The sequence below is a fragment of the Artibeus jamaicensis genome, unplaced genomic scaffold, assembly GCF_021234435.1.
Source record: "Artibeus jamaicensis isolate MK-2021 breed Jamaican fruit bat unplaced genomic scaffold, CSHL_Jam_final contig_64, whole genome shotgun sequence".
NCBI lineage: Eukaryota > Metazoa > Chordata > Mammalia > Chiroptera > Phyllostomidae > Artibeus > Artibeus jamaicensis.
Genome location: NW_026521911.1, coordinates 4,891,410 through 4,915,660, shown reverse-complemented (window position 1 = coordinate 4,915,660; position 24,251 = coordinate 4,891,410). Strand labels below are relative to the sequence as shown.

Below are 24,251 nucleotides of genomic sequence, written 5' to 3'. Positions count from 1 at the left end.
TTATATCTCAACTCTTGAGTGCACATCTTTTTAATATTCTCTGTAATGAAATGGGAATTTTCACAAAGAACTTCTATATACTTAAGTATGATGGCTGTTTCAAGGAAAAGCATTTGTGTGATTGTTTTGAGTTGTGATCTCAACTAACTGCTTTTTCCATGAAATACTATTTCATGGAAATAAGTTAAGTGGGACTGCCACTTTAAGAAAAATAACAGGCAATATTTTACCAATAATGAAATTCAAGCTTCTGAGCAAAAATTAGAATTTTTTAAAAACTTGCATCTACCACTGTGAATTTGATGGCTTCCCAATACTTAAAAGACTTCTCTAATAAAATCAGAGGTGCTATATTATGTGATCTTTTGATATTGTGTCAGCATCTAAAAGACTATCTCAATAGTGAACCAATATTTTCCATATGACTGATGCGTGATTCCATATAATCACACATGCATAAAAATCCATTCTAAGTACAAGACAGACCAAAAGATTTTAATGTATACATCGTATGAAAAGTTTAATGATATGGTCTCAGATTCCTCATTTCAATTAACCCTAAGACTTCCACTTGTAAATTTTCGGTATACTGTCAAAGATGAACATCCACAATTTTCTGAAAAGGTGATTATTTAAATAATTCTCCATTTTCCAAGTACATATAACTGTGTAAAATCTGACTTTATACACTTCAATCAAACTAACATATTAGAACAGATGAAATGCAGAAGCAGATGTGAAAATCCAGATGCTTTCTATTAAGCCAGACCCCAAAGAGACCTCCGCAAGGTAAACTATGCCACTCTTATTGTTAAATTTTGTTTTGTTTTTTCCCCATAAAATTATGTTATACATGTTAACATACAATAGAATTATTATTTTAAATGAATTAAAATAAATACTTAAAATCTTTTTCTCAGCTTAATTTCTAATATATGGTAAATATCAAACACAGATAAAACACATGAATAGAAGCTCTTTGAGGGTTCTCAATTTCTGAGAGTGGAAAGGGGTCCTGAAGACAAACTGTTTGCAAATAGAAGAGTAGAGCACAGTCTATCACAGGGTAAAGCCAATCTTCTATTCAGAAAAAGCCAGAGTTAAAGGGTGCTGAGGGGTCTACTTTAGCAAAGTTACCACAGTGTACCTCTGTCTCAAAGATTTATACTTAGTGGGACAATATTGAGAAAGCCTGAAGGGGGATTCCATGAGTCTTTTTTTAATGCCTTTTAACCATGGTATGGGGGGACAAAAAGGAAAGATAACAATTAAAACACCAGATGTAGTGCCAAAATCTTGGGGTTTGGTCCAATAGTAAGGATCCAATGGACAAGTGAATTTTCTGGTTTTGCAGTTTGGCCTAAAGGCAAGCCACAGTCATCACAGTGCAGCTAACCTCCAGAAATAAAATCTTTTTGGCTTGATGAGCCAAGGAGTAGAGCTCAGGGCAACCACTGCCATCGGAAAGTGAGGAGAGAAACACAGATGAGAGGCATTCAAAAAAGGGAGTCCCTAAATTCTCTATATGAACTCTGCTCAAGTCTCTGGCAGACCCTTTAACCATGCATGCAGAGAGCCAACTCAAAGCAGCTTGTAGCTATGGTTGGAGATGTGAGCAGATATGTTTGTTTCTAACATGGCAAATACTGACAGACACAAACTACATAAACAAAGCTCTTTGAAGTCTTCAATGGAGTTTTCGGAGTATAAGGGGTTCCAAAACCAAATTGTCTAGAACAGGTCTACAGGATATCCTATTGTCTATAGCAGGGATCCCCAACCTCTTGCCATGGACTGTGGCCTGTCAGGAACCCTGCTGCACAGCAGGAAGTGAGCAGCGCTGGAGAGCAGGCAGAGCTTCATCCCAGGCTTCCCATCACTGGCATTATCGCCTGAGCTCTATCCCCACCCCCCATGCAGGTCCCAGTTTGTGGAAAAATTGTCTTCCAAGAAACTGGTCCCTGGTGCCAAAAAGGTTGGGGACCGCTGATTTATAGGATAAAACTGAGACTCACTAAGATGTCATGTAAGAGCTTTAATAACCTGTCCCTAAATCATTTTTCCACTACCACCAAACATTCTTAGCATAACCACACAGATTAATCCATCCCCCAGGAAAGCTTTGTATTTTATAACCTATAAATTTGAACATACTGTTCCCTACTTTAGGTATCTGATAGTTAAATTTATCAAATTTTTTTTTATTTTGAATACCTACTTGGCCAGGCACTTGTGCTAGACGCTGGCAAAATTATAATCATTTAACACTATCTAACTTTACTTTCTCAGTGAAGTTTTAAATAAATAGGGGAGAAGTTACCCAGATACCTTTACATAGTTACATGCTTACTCCTCTGAATGCTAGTACCACCACTTTGTTGATTTTCTACTTTTTTCTTCACTAATTTCTGATCTCTCTAGTTGTCTAGGATGATGTTTCACATGTCGTAGTATTCCAAAAGCATACCATATATGTTGTGCACAGTAGGTACTTCACATGTAATTGTGTAGGAGAGAGTCAATCTACAATTGAAATGGGAAAGGTCTATCCTTATTTCTGGGGACATATGGATATCTGGCTCTTGAACAAGATAAGCTCAGTTGGATTTATGATGTGCTTTTTAAAATCCAGTTTGTGAACCAGTTTGTTTATTGATGGTTTTCACCAGATGCAACTGGTTAGCCAGCTTAGCTTGACTACATGTGTCCTGAGCCATATAAGAATACTCACTGGGCACTTCTGCTTTAGGCTCTTCCAAACCCAAGATCTGTGTAACAAATCCAGACATGGATTTGTTCCAATCTGGTTCGATCCAGAGATGAAGTGGACCTGGTGTGAATTAGGATCCTAGGGAGTTTTCCCTTGATGTCCCCCACATCCTCAATGCCTGTCTGCCCCCTCTTTCTTTTGTGGCACCATATCCTCGTCCTTTGAATCAAAGCCTTAGCCCTGCCTGGTGTGGCTCAGTGGGTGGACAACAGCCTGTGAACTGAAAGGTCACCAGTGCAATTCCCAGTCAGAGCACAGGCCTGGGTTATCAGGAGGCACTGATAGATGTTCCTTTCCCTCTTTCTCCCTCCCTACCCCTCTCTCTAGAAATGAATAAATTAATATTTTTTTAAAAAATAAATAAAAGCCTTAAATGAATAACACTCTTATGGAGACTTGTGAGTCCTTTCAAATACCCAAACTTGTGAAATCTTTGCAATAACATTTTCTATACATTTTCAGGAAGGTAAAAATAAGCCACATGGTCCAACTCGATTTTAGTCAATGTTAGTCAGTCTTATTGAAACAAAAAATTTTATACTGTTTTATGGTTTATAAATACTACCACATCCACCAACACTAAATTCCCAAAGTAACCCTACTGTAAAGGGTGTACACCATTTACTAGAGAAACTCAGGCTCAAAAGCTTAAATGACTTGTCCACAGTAGCAAAATGAGTAAGGGACAGAAATGGGCCCCAGCCTAACAATTGTCTAAGCTGCCTCCAAACTTGGCAGCAATTACATGTCTCTGCTATAATGACAAGGTTCAATGTAGTATCTCTGTATCCTGATGAGGCTTACTGAAACAAGTCACAAAGGCATCTGCACTCATCTATTTAGTAAAGAGGTTAACTGTAATACATAATGCTGACGCCAAAAGGTTGAACACATTCATTTCTTCACAATTATATAAGGGACTTATTAAGGGGTTTGGCACTGTGTTACGGAAAGCTTACAGTTTTATGAAAACATAAGACATTTTAAAGCAAAAAAAATGAATGTTTTTTCAGTTCATGGATGAAAAAAGTCTGAATTTAATTGTATGATCTGATATTTTAAATTCTGAAGAAAGTCATTAACCAGTATTTTTATGGTACTTTAGAATATACAAGGTCATTACTCAAACCTATTTCAAAAACCAATTTCACAGCTAAGGAAAGTAAAAGTCAAAGTTAAGTAATTTGTCCCAACACATACAAGATCACGCATTGCTTGTACAAGGCAAAGTCAGGATTCAAGTACAATGTACTAATCTGTCTTTCCACTTTGTAAACTACCGCTCTTATTCTTTCTTTTTTATTTAATTGTTGTTCAAGTACAGTTTTCTGTCTTTTACTCCCATGCCAGCCCTCCCCCCCAGGGCTCCCCACCTCCCTCCCATTTCCACCCCCCTTAGTTGTTGTCCAGGTGTCCTTTATACTAGTTCCTATCTTATTCTTTTCTTTTTTAAAAAAGATTTTATTTATTTATCTTTGAAGGGGAAGGGAAGGACAGGAAAGAAATATCAATGTATGGTTGCCTCCCGCGCGTCCCCCGCTGGGAACCCACCCGCAACCCAGGCACGCGCCTGGACTGGGAACTGAACTGCGATGGTCTGGTTCACAGACCTGCACTCAATCCACTGCACCACACCGGCCAGGGCTAGTTCCTCTCTTATTCTTGTATTGATTTCTATTTAAATGTCCTGTTTCAATTTTTTTTGTTGTTTAAAAAACCCACAAAATAAGTAACACATTAGCTTATTTCATCATCATAATAATAATTAAAATTTTTAAAGTTAAATAATTTAATGACAGTGGTGATTTTATTCTTTCTAACTGGTTATTATAAATGTTTCTTAAATATTTGTTGAATTACAATTTTTAATCCGGTAATTTCAAACAGGTTTTTGGCAAATAAAAATCATTCATTTATTTTAGTCAGACTCCAGATCAATATGAATAATGAAAACAAATAACTAAGTTTAGAGTTGCATTTTCTAAACAAGAAAAGCTATCTGAACTGTGGAATTCTTTTTGAAAATGTTTAATTAGTTGTTAACATTTTGCAGTATCTCATTCTTTAACAGTGTAAGCAACTAAATATTTGTTTCAAAAGAGCACATTAAATAAAAAATAGGTTTCTGAATATAATTCACTTAACTTTAATTCTCAAACAGTGTTCAATTTAAATCAAACTCCTAGTTCTACCCAAATCCTTTGGACCAAGTTCCACTGGACCAAGACTTTTATCCTGGGTAGTCACTGCCTAAGTGTCAGCATTTAAAGGTCTGGAAAAAAGCCTGCTTAAAGAAACCCAGAGAAAATGACTTAGGTCAGCTAAGACAAGTGTAGCAAACAGAGGTTTCTCTGTGATCCAACTAAAATAGCAGCTGTTACACCCACACACACATATATAACTGAAATATTTCCATGGTCTTTCCCATTAACTTTTAACCAAAATAATGAATTTTTAATGTTCAAACTTAATCTTGATTTTATTTAAAAAGAGAATGAAAGCAAAAATTACACAAATTAAATAATTTTAAAAGGCAGAAGAGTCCTAATTTCTATTGCGTTTATATGCCCAAAACCATGTTAGTGATTTTATTTTTTTATTTTAAAGATTTTATTTATTTATCTTTAGAGGGGAAAAGAAGGAGAGAGGGAGAGAAATATCCATGTACAGTTGCCTCTCGCGCGTCCCCTGCTGGGAACTGGCCTGCAACCCAGGTATGTGCCCTGACTGGGAATCAAACCACGGTTATTTGGTTCACAGGCCCGCGCTTAATCCACTGAGCTACACCATCCAGGACTTTGATTTTATTTATTTTATTACCTGGATAGGAAGAATTAACATCATTAAAATGTCCATACTACCCAAAGCAATCTATAGAATCAACACAATTCCTACCAAGCTATCAGTCGTATACTTCACAGAACTAGAACAAATATCCCACAAATTTATATGGAACCACAAAAGAACCCAAATAGTCACAGCAATCTTGAGAAAGAACAAAGCTGGAGTAATCATGCTACCTGATATCAAACTATAACACAAGGCTATGATAATCAAAACAGCAAGGTACTGGCATAAAAACTGACATATAGATCAATGGAATAGAATAGAGAGCCCAGAAATAAACCCATTGTTTTATGGTCAATTAATATTTGACAAATGAAGCAAGAAAATACAATGGGGTAAAGATGGTCTATTCCATAAATGGTGTTGGGAAAACTGGACAGACATGTGCAAAAAAAAAATGAACCTAGACCACCTTTGTACACCATATACAGGAAAGCCCAAAATGGATTAAAGACTTAAATATAAACCTTGAAATAATAAAAATCCTAGAAGAAAAGACAGGCAACAAAATCTCAGACATTTCTTGTAGCAGTATTTTTTCTGATATGTCTTCTCAGGCAAGGGAAATAAAAGAAAAATAAATAAATAGGACTACATCAAACTAAAAAGTTTTTGCACAGCAAAGGAAACCAGCAACACAATGAAAAGACAAACCACTGAACAGGAGAACATATTCACCGATTATACATCTGACAAGAAGTTAATATATAAAATTTATAAAGAACTTACAAACTCAACACCAAAAATCCAAACAATCCAATTTAAAAATGGGCAAAGTACCTAAATAGATAAGTCTCCAAAGAGGACATACAGAGGGCTAACAGACATATGGAAAGATGTCAATGTCACTAATCATCAGCAAAATGCAAATTAAAACCACGATGAGATATCATATCACATTCATCATGTCAGCATGGCTATCATCAATAAATTAACAAACAGCCCTGGCTGGTATAGCTCAGTAGACTAAGCGCAGGCCTGTGAACAAAGAGGTCACTGATTTGATTCCTGGTCAGGACGCAGCTCTGGGTTGTGGGACAGGTCCCCTGTTGGGGCACGTGTGAGAGGCAGCTGATCAATGTTTCTCCCTAATATTGATGTTTCTGTCCCTCTCTTACTCTCTACCTTCTCTAAAATAAATAAATAGAATCTTAGAGATAAATAAATAACTAGGGTGAAGATGAAAAATTAAACATATTAAATAATTTTTAAAATAAAGCAAAAGAGTATTAACATGTATTAAGTTTAAATGCCTTAAACCAAACTAGTGACTTTATTTACATAATGTCTTTTAATATTAAAAAACCACTTCATGCCCTGGCTGGCATGGCTGAGTAGATTAAGCACCAGCCTGAGATCCAAAAGGCTGTTGGTTCAATTCCCAGTCATGGCACATGCCTGGGTTGCAGGCCAGGTCCCCAGATGGGGGTGTGTAAGAAACAACTGATTGATGTTTCTCTTGCACATTGATGTTTCTTTCCCTCTCTTCCTCCCTCTCTTCCCCTCTCTCTGAAGTAAATATGTAAAATCTTTTTTTTAAAAATTACTTTGTGAGGTAGGTTTATCATTCTTATTTTATGTACTAGGAAACTGAGGCACCGCAAGATTATGAAACTTGCCTAATTATCATACAGCTCCTAAGCAGGAATATCTAGATTCAATCTCATGTCATTTCCCTTTAACAAAAAGCTGTGTGCCTCCTACCACATCACGCAAAAAGAAAAAGCAGAGAGAAGAAAGAAGACAAAAGAGGCACAATCATTAATGTTTGGTCTATACTAATAATTCTTAAGAGGTACGCAAACCATGTAATTCTGGCAACTATACTAAATACATCTGAACCTCTATAGAATTTATTCATTTGTCATCTGTATGATTAAAGAAATGATACTGTCTAAAGACAGTTCTTTCACTGCTGTAATGAACCCCTTGTCTTTTGTGTTATTTACCTTTTCTAATGTTTATACTTATACCCTAGATAGAACATAACCTATTGGGAAAAAAGTCCAGCATACAACTTTTTGCAAAGTAATATACATACACTAGGTATTTAGTAAATATTTGTTGGTTAAATACTTTGTAGTCAGTAAGTAATTGAATAATTGATAATATGATTAACCTTCACTGACAATGGACTTAAAGTTCTGATTTTGAGGTTCAGTCTGGAAAAGTATTCTGCTTTAATGCATCATGACCAAAACACACTACTGGTTATCCGAATTGATTCACCATTTATTTGGTATTCTCTATTTTATCAAAATGGCTTCAGAATGACAAGCAGGCAAAAAAAATCTTTTTTTTATCCTATAAATTACAACAGGCAGAATATGCCAAGCCATTCCCCACTAGTTTAAGAAACATTCACTGAGAACTTTATCTACACTGTGCTAAGTGCTGTGGATACAGAGGTAAAGCTTAAAAACTTTTTAACTGAGGTAATACCAATATACTGGAGAACAGAGACATGTATATAAGTAAGTATAATATTGTGTGAAGTATATAAACATCATTCATCCAATGAATACTTATTGAAAGCTTCATAAGCACTGTAACAAGCACTGGGATACAACAATGAACAAGACAAGACCCTAGGGCTCTTGACCTCATAGACCTCGTGATCTAACATGGACTTGAAGACTTCCCAAGACTCCAGAAGAAGAAATTCATGGTCAAAAATCACAAGAGCACATGAGAAAACATGCGACCATAAAGGAAAAGTCAATAAAACAACGAGCAACAAAGACAGACAAGCAAAGATGAAAGATACTGAAACTAATGGATACAGAATATTAATAAGTATGTTTGATATGCTTAAAATAATAAAAGAAGGAAAAAATAAATAGGGAAGAAAAAATTATCAATTATCAGGCAGCTTTAAAAAAGAAACAATTGAACCTTTAGAAATGAAAAACATAATAATGAAAAATACTCAAGAGAAAAGGTGAATTTAGCAGGAAAAATAGGCTTAATTAACCACATAAAGAGAAATGAGAGGGATAAAGCAGGACATTCCAGCCAGAAAAGATAATGTATGCAAACATGCGAGACCATGAAGCTGCACTTGGTTCAAGAAATGAAAGCTGAATCATACTGCTGATGTATAACATGCATATGTTTGCAAAAGCAAGCGATTACATCAGCAAAGTCATCAAGGGCTAGACTGTAGAAGTCTTCATACACTATCCTCTATACTCCATGTGTGCTGACACTAATGATCTGAAGTCCTTATTTTATATATCTGTAAGTACACATATTTACATGTTACATAGCAAACAGTATTTCCAGTTTTGAAATATGTAAGTCCTTAGCTAAAAGAAAGTAAAGAAATGGCAGATCCTCCAAATCCTCTCTTTAGAAATGCCTAGATATGCTGGATAAAATGTGGTAAATATGTTTTCAAATGCATAGCTGAGCCCCCAAAAGACTGAAGGTAATTTCCAGAGGGTTCACCTACAGCAGGAAGAGGCAGGGCAGTGACCTGCCTGTCACAGTACCACAGGTGGTTGAGTTTCAATGCTCACACAAGAATAGATGAGGCCTTGGACCATGCAAGCATGGGAACTGGATCTGAGATCATAACACTGAGATGCTTGAGGGGCTATCTACTCAGTAGCTAAATGAAATAGAAAAGTAACCACCCAGATTTCCTGTCAAGATGGAGGCGTAGGTAAACACGCTTTGCCTCTTTCCACAACCACAGAAAAAATTACAATTCGGCTAATGGAATCTTCCCTATTCAAACTCAGATGAGACCACAGCTCCAGCTAACACCGTGATTGCAGCCCATGACTACGGTCTTGTGAGACCCTAGGGAAAAAACCCAGATAAAATGGGGGAGACAGGGTTAGGGTTTTTAGGAACAACTATAAAGGACACATGGACAAAACCAAGGGTGGGGATAAAATCAGGGGAGGGAGGTGGGGATGGCTAGGGTGGGAGAGAGAGGTGGGGGGAAAAGGCAGAAAACTGTACTTAAACAATAAAAGTTAAAAGAAATGGAAAAAAATTAAGATAGTAAAAAAACAACAAATTCACATGCTTAAAAAAAAATAGAACCCAGATAAGCCAGGCACACACTCCTAACCTATAGAAAGAATGAGATTATAAATGCATGTTAACTAAAGCAACTAAATTTTTGGTAATTTGTTATGCAGCAAAGAAGACTAATACGAGGTAGAAATAAATGTTGCACAACAATAGTCTGTAAGTTAAGAGGAGCACAGTCAAAGTTAAAGTAGGTTCTTTGTCTAAAAGGAGAGAAAAGATAAGTTTGGACTTTAAGTCAAATATGCCTTTAAAAAAATTTTTAAGTAACCTTTAAAAGAATAGAACTAGAAAAGCAAAGGATTTGTGCACATTTTTTAAAACCACCACAAGTTGACAAGCTGCTTCTAAAATGTATATGGAAATGCTTAAGACCTAGAATATCAAAAATAATCTTAAAAAAACAAGTTGAAAGACTTACAGTATTTGATTTCAACATGTACTATTAAGCTGTATTTAACAAGACTTTGCGGTAATGGTATAAAGATATACAAATAGATCAACAGAATAGAGAGCCCAGAAGTAGACCGCTATGTAGTGTCCACTGATTTATAAGAGTGAAAGCAACCCAATAAGGAAATAAATGTCTTTCAGCAAAAGATGCTGTAACAACTAGATGTTTATATGGGAAATAAATGAACCCCAATCCCTACTTCCTATCACATATGACAATGAAGTTGAGATGCATACAGGCCAAAATTTAAAGCTATAACTGTGTATCTTCTGGAAGAGAACATGGGAAAATATCTTCACAATCGGAGGGTACACAGGTTTGTAGACAGGATAAGGAAGGAAACAGCTATGAAAGAAAAAGCAGACAAATTATAGACTCCAACAAAATTTAAAACTGCTTTCCATTAAAAGGCACCTCTAACGCTGACTGGCATGGCTCGGTAGGATGAGTGTCGTCCCACAAACCAAAGGTCCTGGGTTAGATTCCCAGTCAGGGTGTATGCCTGGATTGCAGGCCAGGTCCCCAGTTTGGGGCATGCAAGAGACAGCCAATAGATGTTTCTCTAGTATACAGACTTTTCTCTCCCTCTCTTCCTCCCTCCCTGCCCCTCTCTCGACAAATGAATAAATGAATGAATGAATGAATGAATAAAATCTTTTTTTTAAGGCACCTCTAAGAAAATGCATAGACAAAACATAGGGAGAAAACAGTCACAAAGCATCCATCTTTGGACTTATGTCCAGAATATTCAAGCAGCCCCTACAACTCAAAAATAAAAAAATAACTTTTTTTAAGCGACAGATTTAAAAAGACATGTCACAAAAAAAGATATTCTAATGGCCAAGAAGCACATGAAAATGTGCTCAACATCTTTAATCATCAGGTAAAAGCAAATTAGAACTATGGGCCCAGAATGAATAAAATTAAAAACAATAACAACACCAAATGTTGCTGAGGATATAGAATACCTAAAACTTCCATGATGAGAATGAAAAATGGTACATCACTTTGGGAAAAAGTCTCACAGTCCCTTATAAAACTAAATATAAACTAACCCTACTACCTGGCAATTCCATTCCTAGGAATTTACCTGAGAAAGATGAAAACATGTGTTTACAGAAAGACTTGTATAATAATGTTCATAGCAGCTTTATCCATAATAGCCCAAACTAGAAACAGCCCAGGTGTCCATCAATAGGAGAATGGATAAATAATCTATGTTAATATTCATATAATGAAACATTACTCAACAACTAAAAGGGACAAACTACTGATATAACAGCATAGATAAATCTCATTTCTCACAAGCATGAATCTTAAATGGATTGATAAAGATTTAAAATGTTTTCAATTTTAACTTCTAATACAGTAAATACCAAGTGATTTATCACAGAGTTCTTCAGTGTCTTCAATAAATTTTAAATGTGTAAAGTGGTCATGAATCTAAAAAGCTATTCTGATCTACTAAAGGTTGAGTACAGGCATGCCCTACAATCTAACAATTACACTCCTAAGTACACACTGAAATTCTTAAACATGTGTGCATACCACAAGAGGTACAAGAATGTTCACACTATTATCTGTTGTAGGAAAACCTGGAAACAAAACATCCAATAACTGAGGAATGGATAAATATATTAATACAGTAGAATTCTAAACAACATAGGAATAAATATCCACATAAAAATAAATATGTAAGTACCCATATCCACCACCATAGACAATTCTCAGGAATATGTATAATACTAAGGACCACAATTTGAGTGAAAAAGCAAGTTGCGGAATATATCTGAGACACCTAAAATATAAGACAAGAAAACCTAAACAGTATATTTTTAAGAGTGCATAAGTGGTAAAAATCTAGGAAGTGACAAATATGAAATTAAGGATAAGCTAAGTATTTAATGACTGCTCTTAACCAAAATATAGTTCTTCTTTATCAAAGTCATAATTCTCTTTAATTGCCAAGCTTTAGGTCTGACATTCCTACTGTAGTGAAAGAACAGAGAACATATAATATCTGATTGGCAAGACTAACTGAATCAACTCCAGTGATCAAAGGGATATCACACAACAAAGTAGACATGCCCTCCTGTCTGCTTAAAAAAAAAGGTGGGGGCAAGGGGGTGTAACTGTTACCCAGCAGGTAATATTTCATTTTGGGAACACTATCTTATCTAGAATCTCTCCTTATCATTGTGTATGAATGAATAAAAGAGTGAACGTCAGTCATAAAAATAGTTCTTAGAGCAGTACAGAGCAGTACCTAGATCTTAACACCCACAATTTTGGAGTTCTGTTCTGTTCTGGCTCTATCCAGCCTAGCTACTCGCTGTTAATGCCAGCTTGCTCTGAAAAGTTAAAGAACTTTAAGAGCAAGAGTGCACACCTACCATAAGCCAACGATTTTTCTAGCTCTGCAACTGAATTATTTCAACCCGAAGTACTTACTTTCATTGACTAAAACACCTCTTTTGAGTCTCATGAGCAAATTACAGAGATAAGTAAAACACTTATAAAATTCTTCAGTCTTCAGATAGAAGGGCCATAAAAGTATTAACCTTTTTATATTTAAAGTCTTATGGTCTAAAAATAAAAGGTATTGTGTAATTTGGTATACTCTTGAGTTTACGCAACAGGAAATCAAAATTGTTCGAAACTCAACTTCAGATACTGTTTCAATGATCTACTACTGAATAACAACCACCCCATAACTGCATGGCTTTAAAAAACAATTTATTACTATCAGACAGCAACAGCATGATCAATGAAAGGTGCATAGGAGTGTGAGTATATATGTAAATAGTCTGTTTTGGCAGGAATACAGCATAAGTAGAGAACTTAGGGGGTACTAGGAAAAGGAGGAAGAAAGACTGAAGAGTTCAGAATAAATTGGATACCATAACAGCTACAACTACATATTCACCACAATAGCTAAAATTAAAAAGACTGACACCAAATGTTGGCAAGAATGTGGCTCAAGTGCTGTGTATGTAAAATACACAAACAAGCCCTGGGCAGGGGGTCCCCTTGGTTGGAACATTGTCCTATACACACAAAGGTTGAGGACTCAATCCTGGGAAAGGGCACATTCCTAGGTTGTGGGTTCTGTCCCCAGTCGGGGCCCATAGGGGAGGCAACCCATTGATGTTTCTCTCTCACATCAATGTTTCTCTCTCTTTCTCCCTTCCTCTCTCTCTAAAATTAATACAAACAGTCTCTAGTGAGGATTTTATATACATATGTCCACTTTGGAAAACATCTGACAGTTTTCTTCCCTGTCACCCAGTTACTCTAATCCTAGGTATCTACCCCATGCAAAATGAAAATACACCCGCACAAGAAGACTTCTTCAATAATGTTCATGGCAGCTTTACTTGTAATTGCCAAAACTTGAACACAGCCTGGGGTCCATCAAAAGGAAAATAAAAAACTGTGGAACACTACTTACCAATACAAAGGAATCACCGATACATGCAATGGCACAGATGCTTATGCTGAGTGAAAGAAGCCTTACACCAAATAGTTAATATACTACATGATTCCACACACACGCAGTTCTAGAACTGGCAAGTCTAATTTATGGTTGGGGGGAATCAGAACATTTTGCCCCTGGGGAAATGGAGCAAGGTGGAAGAGGGGGTTAACAGGAAAAAGGTATAAGGAGCTTTCCTGCTTGATGGTGAAGTTCCATGTCTTAGTAGGGGTTTTGGTTACACCGATGTATGTATTTCCAAAAATTGAGCAAATATACACTTAAGATTTGTGCAATACACTGAATATAATTTTACACCAAAAGAAAAAAAACAAAGAATTGAACTTTAGTGATATGTTGAAGTACTTAAGGGAAAGTGTACAGATGTTGGCAAATTTACTTTGAAATGTGTCAAAAAATAATGTGAAGTGATAGATGGAGAGAGGAATAGATAAAATGAATAGAAAAGTGATAAAACAATCATAGCAAAATGTTAATAGTAGAATCCAGGTAGTAGATAAATAGATATTCACTGCAAAATTCTTCCAACTTTGTTGTATGTGTAAAAATATTCATTTTTACAAAAAGAGATTTTCATGCCATGTTTAGAATTTGGCCTTTATCCTTTAGTCAACAGAAAGTCTTTAAAGAGAAACAGAACAATCTAATTCTTAAGGAGTAATGAGTCAAGGTATAAAGAGGTATCCACTGACTGAGAATGCAGCTACAAATGGCAAAGAGAACAGTGCAAAAGCAATTAGGCAAAGGCTGTACGGCACATCAGATACTCCGGCTGACCTTCCCACTGAAAACACCTAAAAATTCTGGTATAGTCACAATATATTCACACAAATGAAAGAGAGAATGAAGGAAGAAAGATCCACTAAGGTGAGGAGTCAAGTAAGAGACCTCACCAAATAAAGATTTAATCTCCCCATTCCACACCCCTAAAACTCAGTGATTGATCCTAAGGCCCTTCAACTGCCTGGATGAAGCCTAGCCACATTATTGAGAGTAATCTTTATTTAAAATCAACTGATTGTAGATGTTAAGCACGTTGACAAAATACCTCCACAAAACACCTAGATTAGTATTTTACTAAATGACTGGCTACTAGAGCTTAGCTAAGGTCACATATAAAACTAATCATCACAGATAAGGAGGCCACAACTGTAACAAAGCATGATTTACCTTTTAAAAATTATTTTTATTCCAATTCAATATTTACTGAGCACCTAGTATTTACCAGGCACTGCACTGTGTGCTTACACATGTATCATGCCATTTAATTCTCATAACCCTACCAAATATCATTATCCTCATTTTATAGAAAATAAATTGATACAAAGAATAATTAAGTGATTTGCCCAAAGTCACAAGGTTCAATAAAAAGCTCAGGTAGAAATCTTGATGCTGAATTCAAGTAAAACAGGTAGGACTTTCATGTCACCATAAACTGCTTTTGCTGTCTCTTTTGGGCTCCATCATTTTTCAGGGTCCTAAAATATTTCTTCAATGCCTTTACTTCTTTTTAAAATCTTTTAAAAAGTTTATTTACTGATATTTAGAGAGAGCGGGAGAAAGAAACACTCATCAGCTGCCTCCCATACTCGCCCAGACCAGGAATAGAACGTGCAACCTTGGTACGTGCCCCAACCAGTAATGACGTCCCAACCAACTGAGCCACTCGGCCAGGATTTGTAATGCTTTTACTTCTTTTAAAATGAAAGAAGGTGAAGGTGTTACAGAACACAGCACACTCACAGACAGGGCCAAGGCGGGGGTCACAATATACTATTAACAGAAGGACCCCCTACCAGGTTCGTTATGTCTGCCCCCAGATAGGAAAGACATCTCTCAATGCCAGAGATTTGTGAAAAGGAAAGGAAATGTTTATTTAATGCTGTACAGACTTAAAGTAGTGACCTAATGTCTTCATTAGAATATCAAAGTCCTTTAGGATACCCACAGATGCCCACAGTGCTTCCTTCTCCCCCTGCCCTAATTTGAGGTACCATATCTCAGGAAAAGACGCAAACATCCGTGTTTCAGGCTGCTGGCACTGTCCGCTATGTCACCGTCAAGGCAGGATCTCTAATTAATCCAAAGCCATGTGGCACCTCATGGCCTACTCTCATGGCAAGAGTTCTTTCACCCTTCCATTCAAAGTCTCTCCTGCTTCCCAGGCCACGTGGCCAAAGGGAGCACCCCAAAGCCACGTGGTCCTCTTCTACCAAAGCTGTGGGGGTCCCCACTCTGGCCCAAACCGCATGGTTCTCCCCCAGCAAAGCTGCAGGGAGGGTAGAGTTGCCACTCTGGCAAAGCCAAGTGGCAATTCTCTGCTAAAGCCATGTGGTGATTGCCTTTTCACCTAAGCTTCAGTCTCCACTCTGGCAGAACCACGTGGCTCTCTCTCCAATGGCTGCCGTGTCTGGGTTTAAATCCCTGTACCAATCTTCCTCTGTACCCCCATTTCCAACTCCTCCTACAATCAGTTACACCTGCCAGCATTCCTGTATGATTCCAAGTTTACTGCGCTGCCATCTTGAGTCTGGGCAGGTGTGGCCCCATGTCATGGAGCCAATATTCTCCAAGGTCTCATGCAGGCGCTGTCACCTGGGGGACCTGCCTCCCGGTTACATCTTGGGGCAAAGTCCTTTTCCATTCCCCTAGCTCGAAGCATGGTCACAGCTATTTAACATATCTATGCAACCAGTTAAAGGTTATAAATATGTTAAATGACCATGCCATGGATTAGCTGCAAAGCTGAGGCTGCACAAAACAGCTCTGCATGTTCCTGCTCCATGTGTCCCTTCCCCCAACTCACACCTGAGGGGGGAAGGGGTGAGGACATCTTATATGTCTTTCTAATATTTCCCAGACACCCTGAGTTCTGAGCCCCATTCCAAATCCCTATTTGGGGCCTCCCTCTTGGCTGCACCCTGTATCAAAGGGATCAGCAAAAGAACATATATGCATGACCGATGGACACAAACAACCATGTGGTAATGGCCTGAATGGTGGGAAGGGGGGCCATTGGTGGCAGCTGTGTGGAGGTGAGCAAGGGGGGAAAAAGTGGGATAACTATAACAGCATAAAGAATAAAATACAATAAAAAATAAAAGTAAAAAATAAATGCTCTGTGCACTGCCGAAGTCTTCAAGTGAGGTATTTTTTTCCCACCAACTGGTAAACAGTAACAAAGGGACAAGGGTAGAACTAAAAATTGAAGAAACAACTTAAAATTTTAATCTGAAATAATAACATACTGGGTCAGACTTTCATTTAAATGTTTACTCTTCTATGTATTCCAGCTCAGTAGAGTTCCCGAAATTACCACAAGATTATTGGTTCTCCTTATTTACCCACACATGAATTGCTCTTCCATTTTTTAAAAAAGACAATCTTTTCTTCCAACATGGGCTACCAAATAACAATTCTTCCTAGTTAATATCTTGGATGACCTGAGTAAATGCTAAGTCAAGATTACACGTCAAAATGTAATTAGCCTTCAAGTATTACTAAACTCTAATTAGTAAACTATAGACTTAAGTCTCAAAGGTATTTGGTTTGAGCTTAGCTAAGGTATTATTAGAAGCAAATGAGATTGAAAACTTTCTGAAATGAAAATGCAGTTAGTTCAATTTTAAGTTCCAATTTTGTGGATTGCCCAGGATAATCACTTTCAAACTTTCCTTTCAGATGCAGTGCTTTCCGCCTATTGCTGGGGGTGGGGTATGGTGTGGGGAATGAACACCTAACTTGGTTTTCAAAGTTCGAAACCTCAGTTCCAGTACCAGCCCTGTGACCCTGAACAAGTCATTATCCTTTAGAATGTGGTTTCCTCACATACAAACAGGGATAACATCTACACCTCGCAAAAGAAAAAGGAATGAAAAATGCTTTTTGAATTGTAAAGCACTGCTTCTTATATACAGTTTCCAGACCAGCAGCACTGGAATCACCTGACAGCTTATAAGAAATGCAGAGTCTAAGGCCTCATTCCAGACCTACTGAATCAGAATTCACATTTTAATAAGAGCTCTAGGTAATCCACATGCACATTAAAGTCATCAACAATATAGTATCAACATTTGATATCCTGCTCTTCAGCTCAACAACTTCCCATACTGAGAAACTATGACATGTGGATTCTGGCCTAGGTTTCACCACTAATTTGCAACATAATCTTGGGCAAATCACTTCAATTCTCAAGATCTTTCTTCTTATGTGTAAATTGAGGTTTCACCACTAGTTCCCAATCCGAGGCTCCTGGACCCTTGGAGTCTAAAAAAGTGGTAATGAAGGGAGGCAAGATAGTAAGGTAGTTAAGAGCATAGCTTTGGAACCAAATGGCCCCTGGATCACTTAGGCTCGCCACTTAACGGTGTGTGACCTAGAAGCAGTTACTTAACCTTCATAAACATCAATGTCTTCAACTGCAAAATCAGGATTATAATACTACCTACAACTCAGAGATCAAGCAGTATACCACATGGTTACAAATGAGTGCTCTGCTAGGTGACTCTTTCAGAGCGACAGAAATAGTCTACAACTTGATTGGGATGGTTGCACAGATGTATACACTTGTCAAAACTCTGCAAACTATATGCTTAAAATGGATGCATTTTATTGTAAGTAAATTGTACCTAACAAAGCTAATTTGAAAAGTAAGTAAGAGAGGAAAGAGAATGTGCTTTGGAGTCAGATTCTGCGAATTCAAATCCTTGCTTTGCCTCTTGCCAAAATGGAAAACTTTGCACAAATTATTTAACTCCTCTGTGACCTAAATTTCCACATCTATAAAATAGTACTAACAGACTCTAACTTAAAAAGATTATTATAAGGATTATAATAAAGGTTCTTATAAGATAATATACATGAGAGCTTTGCACATTAAGTGTCTACAATGCTGGCTATTATCATTTATATTGGCTATTTTCAATATTTTAAAAATCACATTTATTCACAGTAAGGATGCAGTGAAGATATTATGTAGTTCTGATTTGAACTTATACCAGTTAGTCAATACATTAAGGTAATCAGTGAGTGTAGGTCAATACAGTGTGATAACAATGACTAGATCTCCTCTGACTGACAGTGATATGTACCGTTGATTAATTAAAATAGGGTAAATACATTAATAACTATGATTTATGTAGAAATAATAATAAATTAGAAGAGGCAACTCAACTACATGCTTTGCTACCTGTACAAGACCTGAACAACAGATGTGCAGTGACTAATCTACCAACAGACTTTGCCCTGATGTTTCATCCATAGTTAGCAATTTAGGCAGAGAAAAGAGAGTGGAAAGGGACCTAAAAAAATAAAAAAGGAAAGAAAAAGAAATGCAGCAGTGAACTAGGAGCAGCTAGATGCCTTGAATGGCACTGTGTGTATGGCAGAGGCAGCTGGTTGAAGCCTCTCTGGTCTTGCGTGGCAGTGGCAAGAAAATAAAGACCCCTTTGCCCCATCTAAGTGAATCTCATAATAAAGGTCAAAAAAGTAAGGGCTGCCCTGCTTTTCTTCTGCCCAATTCCTGAGAAAAGGATGGGAAAAGGGGCAGCAATCCTATGAGAAAGGACAGCAACTACCTAGCTTTTATAACCCCTATAAAACCCACAGTTAGAATTTTTAAAATATATTTTAGCTTTCTGATAAATAAACCCTCCATAATATATCAATTCTTGGACATCTGTCTTTCAAATACATTTTTAGTAATGCATTTCCCTTGAAAATAGGAAATGCCTATTTGAATTTACCTGTTTATATTACTATTAGCTTGCTACCTACCTTGATCAGAGTGTCTTCACATAGTTTTGTACTCTGAGTCAATGACTAAAAAGGTGTTTAACAACTATCTGCTGAACAAACAAGACATTCTGAAAATTTTTTCACTAGGTAATTCTCCTTGAAGGCCATAATTAAAGCATAGCGTTCACTTCCACTTCCCTTTAGGTAATATTTCTTCCACGAAATGAACTACACCTGAAATTCCACTTCCTGTAGACAGAATGTCTTGCTAGAAGATCTGTCAGACCTATATTTGAATACCATTTCTGCCACTTAATAGCTGTATGATGCTGTGCAGGTTACTTCTATAAAACTCAGTATCCTCATCTAAAAAAAGGGAATAACATCATCTGCTTATTACTTCCTAGGAATGTCCCAAGGATTAGAAATACACAAGCAGTCTTCACTTTGCAAAGTTGTAATATGTACAAATTTCAGTTACCACAGTTTAGTTCAGACCAATCCCCCAACAACACAACTCAAATTTCAGTTACTCACAGTATATCAACTGTGAGTAATTAAACATAGTACTACAAACTTTGCTACTAAACCTTCAGTCTGCAAATCACGTATAAATAATAGAAGCACATCACCATCAGGATTAACCAAGTCATTTCTTTCAAAGTCTGTTGGTGGATTTGACAAAATAAATGGCAAAAGAACAACAATTAGCCTGTTGGAGAACTTCTCATCAGCAACAATAAAAGCCAGGACACAATGGAATAATAATTTCAAAGCACTGAGAGAAATATATCTCTCTGCCTAAACTGCTAACTATGGATAAGACATCAGGGCAAAGCCCCTTGGTGATTAGTCACTGCACATCTGTTACTCAGCTCTTGGGCAGATAGCAAAGCATGTAGCTGAGTTGCCTCCTTGTTTCCTGGTGATGAATGTATGTGACATTTTGCAAAAATGAACAATCGAAAGAGAGAACAGGCCAACAATGATGAAAGTACAGCAAAGAAACAAAAGTGACAATGTTAGCAGTGAAATTCCAATCATCCATAAATAGACAGAAGAAATAGATGACCATGACAATGTCGACCCCACTGTCGTTTGAGACTCTAGGTATCCAGGCAGAGAAACCTAGTGAAGGCAAACTTATTGACACAAAGAAAATGGTTGTGAGAAAAGTATGAAGATGGACCAGAAGTGACATCAGCAAAAAACTTAATGTTAAAGGAACCCTCAGAGCTATTTCACAATGTGGAAAGTACAAAGAATAAAATGCTGGAAGCTGATTCAAACTTAGGAGTATAACAATTCAACAAGGCACAGAAAAAATACTCCTTCCATATCACATGTTATAAGACAAGAAGGCAGGTACTGTTCAAGCTACTCTTAAGTTCTTTAACAAAAAAATATATTTTAATCCTCAATGTACCAAATAAATATTAGTTTTACTATCTTCTTCATTTTTCTATATATTTATAACCAACAAGAAAAGGGTTTACAATGTATGACAAAAATTTTTAAAGGTCACAGAGCAATCGTAACTTTTCCCATTAATTAAGATCACTTTGCCAGTTTTAACTTGCATGGTCATTTATGTTGCACAATGCATTACAAAGTGAGGACTACCTGTACCTATAACTTCTGGTACATCAAGGTGCTTATTATTTCACAACTAAAATCTTCTACCCTGGTCCTTACAATCTGCTCAAACAGAAAAGAAATTTGAATTCAACTTTGCTGATGTGAAGAAGATAGCTTCTAAGAACCACTGCCACATCTGAATATTCAATTTCCCAAACTCATCTTTATGTTATCCAAAATACACGCACCATAATGCTGAAAGATAGGCTTCTTGAATAGTGATTCACTTTTTCCTTTGTGATAGTATACTATATCATGCTTGTCCTCATTCCTTGCATGGAGGATATTAATTAACAATGAATGTGATAGAAGTAATATAGTATCGTAGCTCTGGAGTCAGCCCTCAACTGGAATACCACCTCCACATCACCCTTTGCAACCTTCCTTCTTAGAGTACAACGTTATTACTTACTTCGATTTCCTAATCTATGAAATGAGAATAATAATACCTTCTTTTTGGAGTTATGGTAAAGACCAAAAGAGATAAGATATATGAAGCACTTGGGAAAGTGTGATACATAGGAGGCACTTAGATATAGTTACTGTCATTATTATTTCTATCTTCAATGTTTCTATCATTTTTTTAAATACTAGAATGATGATAAAGCTGCATTTGTTTTAAAAACATCATTATTAATCAGTATTTTTTACTTGCTGGGTAAGACTTGACCTCAACTTCCTCCAGATCATTTTTTTCTCCCAAGGTGCATGTGTGAAGGGTGGCCAACATTCGCTCATCATCTTCTTGCAACCCCCAATTCCTATGTCAAAACCCTCCCTGCAGTCTGCTCAGAGCTTCCTCTTCTAAGAACATTAGTAACTAAAGCCATTTCCCATTTCTCAGAGCTATCTGCCAGAACAGTAGTATCTCGTTCACATGACTTAACTGTCAGTTTTGTCTTTTAATTCTAACCCTTGGTTCTAAACTAAGAGTCATTATTACCTATATTGACCCGTAAAGATGCAAAGAACCTAAAGGCCAACTAAAGCCAACCCATCCTTTTCTCTACTAAACAAATAATTCCCCCTAAAATATTCACGTTTCGAGTTAGTTGAGCAATGTCTGTTTTAACACTTTCCGTGTCAAAAAATCCTTCCTCTACCTCACGAGTCCACCCATTCCAAGATCCCATCTTTAGATAAAAAGCTGCCTATGTTGAAGCAAGATCTCTCCTTACAGTTGTTTCCACCCATAGGCACTAATTCCAGATTATAGGAAATACTTAAAGTTTAACTCTCTATATGACAGCCCATGTAACTTTTGAAGACCCTTGAGTTTCTCTTCCATCTCCAGTTCAGAGAGCATGGTTTTACATCCCTTCCCTCGTGGACCTCCTCTGGACCAGGGGTAGGCCTGCCAACAAGATCAAAGAAACTGGTAAAGTGCGTCCTTTGCCAACTTTTTTTTTCTGAGAGAGAGGAAGGGAAGGAGAAAGAGTGGGAGAGAAATATCAATGTATGGTTGCCTCTTATTTGTCCCCTGCTGGGAACTGGCCTGCAACCCAGGCACGTGTCCTGACTGGGAATCGAACCGCAATACTCTGGTTCGCAGGCCCGCACTCAATCCACTGAGCTACGCCACCCAGGGCCCTTTGCCAACTTTTAAACTGCCAACTATATAACCTACAAATGATCCTTTGCCCATATTTTTACCATTATTTAAAAAATATTAATTTAAACCTGTAGTTCAGGAAATATCTCAGCCTAAATCATCGTATAAAGGGAATGGTACTAAAGTCCTAAAACTTCAGGATGAGTTCTGTTTACCTTTTTTTTTTTTCTTTTAAACAGCCAATTACTGGAAACAGAAATAAATAGGATCAGCTGGTAGGAAACCCTTGCCTCTTTTCTACAAGTCAAAAGCACACGCCTGGGAGAAGGACCCAACAATGGGAAGGTTAGCTAAAAGTGTGCTCCATGTCCTGAGCAAGTGGAGCAAATGAAAAGAAGGAATAGACAAAAATATTCTCTATCCCTCGCCAGAAGCAGGTGCCTGAAGAAGCATCAAACGTTGTGCTCTCAAAACATGACCAAAGTAAACAACAGAAAAAGAAGTGTCCGATTTTTCCTGTGCTCTCCGAGTCTGGCAGGAATACTCATCTGGGGAAACACACACACACACACAGCCGAGGAGCCAGTGGTGCCTGTCAGGGGCAGCAGCTGAAGGAAGTGTGATCAGTGATAGCAGTGTCCTCGGATGACCCCTAACCCTTAGGCAGTCGGAGAGGAGGCAGAGCAGAAGGCACTTGGTCCCTTGTGCTCTTGGGACCCTGGCACCGGCCGGAAGGTAGAGACTAACGAGATGCTCTGCCCTCTACCTCTGGTGCAAGCCGAGAGTTCAACAGTTGTGCTCAGGTACTTGAAGATGTCCGAGGCGGGAGGGAATGGAGGTAGGGGGTTGAGACCCGAGACTGGAAAACCGTTTCCTGGAGGTGACCGAAGAGGTCTAATATTAACAGGGAAAGAGGAAAGCGAAGACCTTAGAGTTCTCACGTATGGGGGAGGGGAGATTAAATGGAGATCTGTTCCCTTCTGTGCCCTTAGGGTGGTGGCAGCAACAGTAGGAGCAGGTGCCCCCCCCCCCCAACCCGTCCAGACCCCGGCGCTCCTCGGCGACACGCTAGATTCCCATCCGGTCCCTCCATCTGCAGCCTTCTCATTCCTGCCTCCCGGCCAGGGCTCCCACCCCGCTCCCCGAGGCCGGGCCTGCTGCCTCCCTGGCTTCCAGGTCCGCCCTCACCCTTCCTCACCCGGCGTCTCCCCCTCAGCCCGGCGCCCTCTCTCCCACTCGCCCGCCTCAGGCCGGGGCCCGGGGCCGGAGGTCGCACTCACAGAACTCGGCGATGTACCAGGTCACCGCGTAGTTCTCCTCGCACCAGTCCAGCGTGGAGGTCGTGCGGCCCCAGTAGCCCTCGCGGTCCGCGACCGGAGCCATGCCGCGCCGCCGACGCCCAAAGCGCTCCGCTGGCCGCGCAGGGTTCCCCGGGCTCCCAGGCGGGCTCGGGCCCTCCAAGCGCGCTCGCCTCGAGCGCCCGCCCCCTCTCCCCGGAGGGGCGGGGCCTGGCGCCGTCACCGAAAAAGTCGTGCAGGGGGGCCCCGCCCCCTTGCGCCTGGAAGCCGTCCCAACCCAGCCGGCGCAGGGTCCCCTACGAGAGGTCGCTGGGGTTGTCCTTCCCCTTCCTTCCCCAGGAAAGGGTGTGATCCTGAAAGGCCGTTGGCGGTGACTGGGGCGGCCTGCCCCGCCTCGACACGTCCTTGGCTGTAGT

At 38.5% G+C, this 24,251-nt stretch overlaps 1 protein-coding gene across 1 annotated transcript in view; it reads right to left on the bottom strand.

Moving 5' to 3' along the window:
* The window catches only part of ACER3 (alkaline ceramidase 3), a 115,981-nt gene extending 91,968 nt beyond the window's left edge, over positions 1-24,013 (bottom strand). The window contains exon 1 of the mRNA XM_037138096.2: positions 23,818-24,013. Coding sequence (XP_036993991.1) covers positions 23,818-23,920 — 103 coding nt within the window. The 5' untranslated portion in view covers positions 23,921-24,013. The remainder of the gene's footprint in view (positions 1-23,817) is intronic.
* Positions 24,014-24,251: the final 238 nt, after the last annotated feature.